Source organism: Paramisgurnus dabryanus, chromosome 10 (genome assembly GCF_030506205.2).
Source record: "Paramisgurnus dabryanus chromosome 10, PD_genome_1.1, whole genome shotgun sequence".
NCBI lineage: Eukaryota > Metazoa > Chordata > Actinopteri > Cypriniformes > Cobitidae > Paramisgurnus > Paramisgurnus dabryanus.
In genome coordinates, this window is record NC_133346.1 from 21064873 (window position 1) to 21071932 (window position 7060).

General features: G+C 36.0%; 1 protein-coding gene across 2 annotated transcripts in view; it reads left to right on the forward strand.

Annotated features, from left to right (window-relative positions):
• Positions 1-807: 807 nt before the first annotated feature.
• The window catches only part of sardh (sarcosine dehydrogenase), a 53025-nt gene continuing 46772 nt past the window's right edge, over positions 808-7060 (forward strand). The window contains exons 1-5 of one of the 2 annotated variants that reach the window (XM_065290377.2): positions 808-849; positions 1586-1779; positions 2912-3238; positions 3843-4021; positions 4165-4344. In XM_065290377.2, coding sequence (XP_065146449.1) covers positions 2917-3238; positions 3843-4021; positions 4165-4344 — 681 coding nt within the window. In that variant the 5' untranslated portion in view covers positions 808-849; positions 1586-1779; positions 2912-2916. Of the gene's footprint in view, positions 850-1520; positions 1780-2911; positions 3239-3842; positions 4022-4164; positions 4345-7060 lie in introns of those variants that run through there. The other variant, XM_073816067.1, reaches the window with a different exon arrangement.

Genomic DNA, 7060 nt, shown 5'->3' on the forward strand with positions numbered 1-7060 from the left:
TGAGGAGAGATTTGTATTTTAAAGGAATAGTTCACCCAAAAATGAAAATTCTGTCATCATTTACTCACCCTCATGTTGTTACAAACCTGTATAAATTTTGTTGTTCTGATGAACAGGAAGGAAGATATTTGAGAAATGTTTGTAACTAAACTGTTCGTGGACCCCATTCACATATTAGGAAAAAAGAATATTATGGAAGTAAATGGGGTCCACAAACGGTTTGGTTACAAACATTTCTCAAAATATCTTCCTTCCTGTTCATCAGAACAACGAAATTTATGCAGGTTTGTAACAACATGAGAGTCAGTAAATGATGACAGAATTTTCATTTTTGGGTGAACTATCCCTTTAATCTTGGAAACAGATGCAATATAGCAAACCAAGTGTAGATTAATGCATGTTTGAAGCATTAATGATATGTTGCAACATCTGTTGTTGTTATGGAATAATAGCATCATTTCATATTTTGTCTTTCAGTGTATTTGTCCTATAGCCTGAGCAATAAACAAAAAACAAAAAAACAAACGTGTTTCTGCTCCAGTTATTATCCACTCTGTGGAAGAATTGACAGCTGAGCTGAGTTTTCATGTTTCATTAATTAGGCCTACATGAACATGCACTAAAACAGATAATAAATAAATCAAATAAACGATTTTTAACTTAATTTTAAAGCATATGGATCCACCCTTTGTTTGTTCTCACTACAGATCTGCTGTTGGTGGGTGGAGAGTTTAGACTAGGGTAGTGGGGTTAACATGTAGAACCATTGAAGCTGCAGTGTGCACTAAACAGCACATAATATCTTGTGCATTTCTTTCTCTGGTAGATATAGGCCTCTTGAGCATACAGGTAAGCACTGCATGCATTATTCAGAAACTTTTTGGCAGTGTTTTTCAAGCTATTTAAGTTTCATACTTTTTTGCATAAGCATGCTGTCTAGAAAGGTAGCTCACTATTATTTGCAACACGGCCACTGTTAATTCAATAACTTTACTAACAATGTAAACTAAAACACTTTTATTCATGCGTTGGGCAACGTTTGTCTTTGGTAAAATCAATATTTTTTTGTAACGTTATGTTAAATCCTTTGGGGTGCCAAAGGTGGCGTAGCCTACAACACAATCTAATCTGCGCAACTTGTTTATCAAGGCAGCCAATCATAAACTGCATACGTTCTTACCTTATTAAATATTCATGAGATTTGGACAGTAGCAGAAGCACCACTTAAAAACTTTCGCTGCCTGTATTTAGTTTCAGTTTGTGCAAGCCAATGCGGTAAAGACAAACTGCCCTAGCGGTTTCCTTTTAATATGTAATATCTTCAGAAATAAGATAAGGCAATAAGTAAGGGGGTTTACCTTGTGATTTTTTCGTAGACGGAAGCAATTTATGCATTGTACTTGCACGCGATCAATATTTTTAACTGCAAATAATAACGTTTACTTTGGGCTCACAAATATGTACTAAAAAGACCCAGGATTATTTACTAATCCAGGTTAAAGTATAAATACCCCAGAATGACAATACGTTAACAATTTCAAATGTGAAAGCACAACTAGCGAATTATTTTGTCATATTTTCTCAGATACATTGGAGCGCGTGTCTGTGTGTTTCTTCATCGCGAGCGTCTTGCACGCGCAACTGCGAGCTGTTCTCGTCCACATGCTCAGTCAGCAACACAGCCATATTTGAGCACGAATGCTTCGTTTTTGATCATATTTAAATTCAGTTTTCATACTTACAGAAGCATTGAATAAATAGAGGACGTCCACTCATTCGGTAAGTACTTGTAATACTACTTGTTTTAAGTTTTATTACCGAATTGCTGACGTACTTCAGTTCACACGCCAGAGTTTGTTTATGTTTGTTTGATGTTATCTCATGTATGCCAGCTGTTGCATGAACAGTGTCAGAAATGTACTTAATGATAATTGTTTTGCAAGTTTTCTGTTCGCCATTTGACATTAAGGTGGATGATTCTGTACTTTTCTTTGCATTGCATGCATGCAAACACACCCATAGCAAAACATGGAAACACCTTATGACTTGACAGCACTCTTATTTAATGTCTGCATATACATTTTAACATTTCATATTGTATAAATAATAAGAACAAACAATAAACAAATCTATTAAAAGATTTCAATAAATATAGGTTAAAATGCTTAATAATGTGACTAATTGTTAGTTCATGCTACCTAAATGCATTACAGTAATGAAGTGAATCTTATTGGAATATACAAATAATATACAATACAGGACAAAATAATAAGAATATACAATACACAATAACTAGTTTAGGAAAAAACAGTACGAATAAAACATTTACATTTACATTTAAAGGGGACATATCATGAAAATCTAACTTTTTCCATGTTTAAGTGCTATAATTGTTTCCCCAGTGCTTCTATCGACCTAGAAAATATGAAAAATATTGAAATTTGGCTCCCCTTGTTATGTCAGAAGGGGATAATACCGCCCCTTAATCTTCACAATTCAACCACGACACTGCCATTAACAGCAAATTTTTGCTCACACCTACAATGTGGCAATTTTAACATGCAATAATAAAACCTTACATACGCACTCTGGGGACACCAAAGATTTATTTAACATCTTAAAAAAGTCTTATGAAATGTCCCCTTTAAGCATTTGGTTGATCCTTTATCCAAAGCAACCTACAGTGCATTCAGTGATGGTGATTGACCCCATTACCTTTGCCTTGCTACCGCAATGTGGTACAAATTGAGCATAATCATTATTTTTGCATAAAATTATGCATATGGAGAGGAAAGTTTGTTAGCTATAAAGTTTCAAACATGACATTTCAAGTAGTGACAGCAGTGTAACATGCTATACCTGTATATAGGCTACTTACATCTATATAATTTTTACATGCTGTGTTTGTTAGGGGCCATGGCCTTTCTTAGAACTGCAGCGCAGAGGGCAATGTCATGCCGGCAGCCCCTCTCGCCCCTCTATCGTGCCACCACCCTTTGCTATAGCTCCCATTCGACGCACACCACAGAGAAAAGCGTCCCCTATGAGAAGACCCTCAAACAGGAGGAAGGCCACAGTGGTCCCACCAAACCCCTGCCACAGACTGCAGATGTTGTGGTGATCGGAGGTGGAAGCTTGGGTTGCCAGACCCTTTACCACCTGTGTAAAATGGGCTTGACCAATGTGGTTCTGCTGGAGAGAGACAGACTGACAGCTGGTACCACCTGGCACACAGCAGGTATTTATTTACATTTACTTATTTAGCAGATTTATAAAAGAGGGAGGATTTAACATTTTGAATTTACATTTATGAATTTGGCAGACGCTTTTATCCAAAGCGACTTACAGTGCATTACAAGAAAAACATATTTTTTTTATTCAATATGTGTGATCACTGGGTTTTGACCCATGAACTTTAGTGCTGCTAATCTATACAGTAAACCAACTAGTTATATTTACAAATAGGCAAAGTATTTAGAGAAGACACTTTGTTTGGTTGCATGCACTTTTTTTTCTCTGTGATTAGATTAGATTTGCTGAGTTCGTATTCGTCCTTCACTCTTATTTTTTATTTATTTAATGAAAACTGCAGTTATTTTTCTCGTGTCAAGGAATGGCATTCACAGTTTTGGAGAACCATTGAATCAGGAATTATATCCTGCAATACTTGCATTCCAAGTTCAAGAGTTTGCTAAAAAGACTTTCAGAGCAAGACTTGAGCCACAGCCAAATTTAAAGTCCCTATGCTTAGCATCTATTACACAGAAATGTGCTAGAGCTCGTCTTAGCTTGTGTGAACTTTAACCCAGCATATTGTTTGTTCATTTTTTCACTCGGCACAGGGCTTTTGTGGCAGTTAAGGCCAAGTGATACTGAAGTCGAGCTGCTGGCTCACACACGTAACGTTGTCAGCTCAGAGCTGGAGCTGGAGACGGGCCTCGAGACGGGCTGGATCCAAAATGGAGGACTGTTCATTGCTTCCAACAAGCAGCGTTTGGATGAGTACAAGCGCCTCATGTCGGTATGACTCAGACCCTCAACTGCACATCTCGATACGAATGGTCTTATGAATAGATTTTTTTCAGGGTTAGCTTATAAAAATGGCATGGCATATTTATAGTGTGCACTGTTTTTGGGTTTACTGGGACTTATTCTGTATTTCAGCTGGGCAAAGTATACGGCATTGAGTCGTATGTCCTGTCACCAGCTGAGACCAAAGATCTGTATCCACTCATGAATGTCAAGGATCTTTATGGCACACTGTACGTACCTAAAGATGGCACCATGGACCCAGCAGGCACCTGCACCACCCTGTCCAGAGCGGCAACTGCACGTGGGGCCACTGTATGTCTCCATGCCTTAATTTAAAAACATCTTTCACTGACATATCTTAACATATATCTGTGCCATTGTTTTGTCTTAAAGGGACACTTTTTTTGAAAATATGCTAATTTTCCAGCTCCCCTAGAGTTAAACATTTGATTTTTGCTGTTTTGCAATCCATTCAGCTGATCTCCGGGCCACCACTTATCCAAATGTCCTACCACTTTTATCATAGCTTAGCACAATCCATTGAATCTGATCATTTAGCCATTTAGCATCGCGTTCAAAAACAACCAAAGAGTTCCTATTTAAAACTTAACTCTTCTGTAGTTACATTGTGTACCAAGACCGACGGAAAATTAAAAGGTTCGATTTTCTAGGCAGATATGGCTAGGAACTATACTCTCATTCTGGCGTAATAATCAAGGACTTTGCTGCTGTAACATGGCTGCAGGAGGGGCATTGATATTACGCAGCAGCCGAAAATAGTCCCCTTAGTAACTTTCAATAGCAGGGGACTATTTTCGGGCACTGCTTAATATCATTGCGCTTTGGAAACTGCCCCATTATGTATTATTGCATTAATCTGTAACATGTAATGTACATGCCTAGATGCCAAATATAGTTTCTGTGCCCTAAATTTAAAAAAAAAGTCTTTCTCCTTTTTTATTCTGCAGTTTTTAAAGATATTATGAGTAAAAAAAGGATTATATTTAATTTAAATTTATATATATATATATATATATATATATATATATATATATATATATATATATACACACATACACATATACATATATATATATATATATATATATATATATATATATATATATATATATATATATATATATATATATATATATATATATATATATATATATATATATATATATATATATATATATATATATATATATATATATATATACACGCCCGCCGACAGGGGGGACAAACGGGTCTGTTGCCCCGGGCCCAGGGTGGGGGGGGGCCCAGAGGGGGGCCCATAACTGGAACCTATGGAATAATTGATAAAAAATACAGAAAATATTTGATTCATTTGATTTGAAGTTCAGTACGCTCAAAATGTCCTGTCAGACTCAGCAGTCCGGTGCTCAGAAAATTAAAGAAAAGAAGAAAATATAGGCCTTATAGAGGAAAATAGAATTCCTAATTATCCCCATTAGGAATCTGTGACCGCAGATATCACTGCATCGCGTGTGTTTAGAAGTCTGTGCTGTTTGCTGTGAGGTTTTTATGAGAGAAAGCACAAACTATTTAATATTTAATATGTAAAACTTGAATTTGAAATAAAACTTTCCGCGGAGAAGATAATGAATTCGCTATCGTCTCTATTGCTAAGTGACGCGAAAATTATTTATTATTTCAAATCCGTTTACAAGATAAATATACATGGTGTTGTTAAACAGATGAAATTATCTTGATATAGGCTACATTCATTATGAGAAGCCTTTTCTTTTTACTGTTACACTGTAGACAGTAATATATGTAATTTATATAAAACTCTATGGTCGTGACAGCACATTGTCCATTATCTGTTGGTTCATGTTGGTCCAGTTTAATTCAGGGTAATCCTTTAATAAAATGTAATTATAAAATATTTTATTGTTTTGTAATATTCACAGCGCACATTCTCTCAGATCGTTTTAAAACATTTTTAATTATTCTGCAAAATTCCGCATAGATTTTGCAAAAGAAATCCGCAGAAATAGCAAAAAATAACTCCTTACACAGATTCCTTACACAGCTGTACTACTCTTGCAGCAATTAAAGCAGTTCAGATTTGTTTTAAATGGCAAAATAGTTATATTTCATTTTTTATTTACATTTTAGAGTATTTTTGTTTGTTCCAACAAGCGGTTCGCAGCCGACAGCAAGTTGACGACATGTTTGATGAATTGAACTCTCAAATCAACACTTCACTTGTCTATAATAACAACTATATAAAATATATATATTTTCAGCATATCACAGTGTAAGTTTAAACGTTTATTATCAACCCACACTATTTTTAAAAAGCGGAGGCAGTTTGCTCTGCTGCTCGCAGCTGCAACGGGTGCAGAAATAAAAAAATGAAAAGGGCTATAGCTACAAAACGAAACGAAATAAACATGAAACGAATAAACATGCAACCTGCCTTATCTTACAACTTCGCTATGCATATATATATGTATTATAGATTATGTCTTGGATGCTGTTTGCATAGATTATGCGCAGTATCCAGGGTTTTAATCTAGTCCTCTATTAATATTTTTCCCGGTGCGCTGAAGGTCCTGCTGTTAAATAAGCAACAGCTGCATTGTAAATGTGTGGCTGGCTGTGCTTATAGCGGACTCGTGCTATAGGTTAAAAGTCTTAATACGTTTGTTTTGCAATCATCGTCTGTCAAAATGTTATTTTAAATAAATTGAAAAATATAAAAAGATGGAGAAGCCTATAAGCCCGAGGTCCGCCCGCGTATCAGCTGTGACGTTAAAATTGGCCCCGACCTGAGGGGTGTAAAAAGGTCGGGTCGGGCTTGGGCTGAAATGCAGGGCTCTACTCTCAGTCGCATTCATTGAGAAAAATGTAATGCATGCTCATCATGAAAGCTCTTTACAAAATAATATCCCTCTGGGCTTTTGGATTAAAGGCGTGCACGTTTGGAGAAATATTGATTGAGTTTATATGTTTACTTCAAATTTCTAAAGAGAGGAGTAATATTTAGCCCTATTCA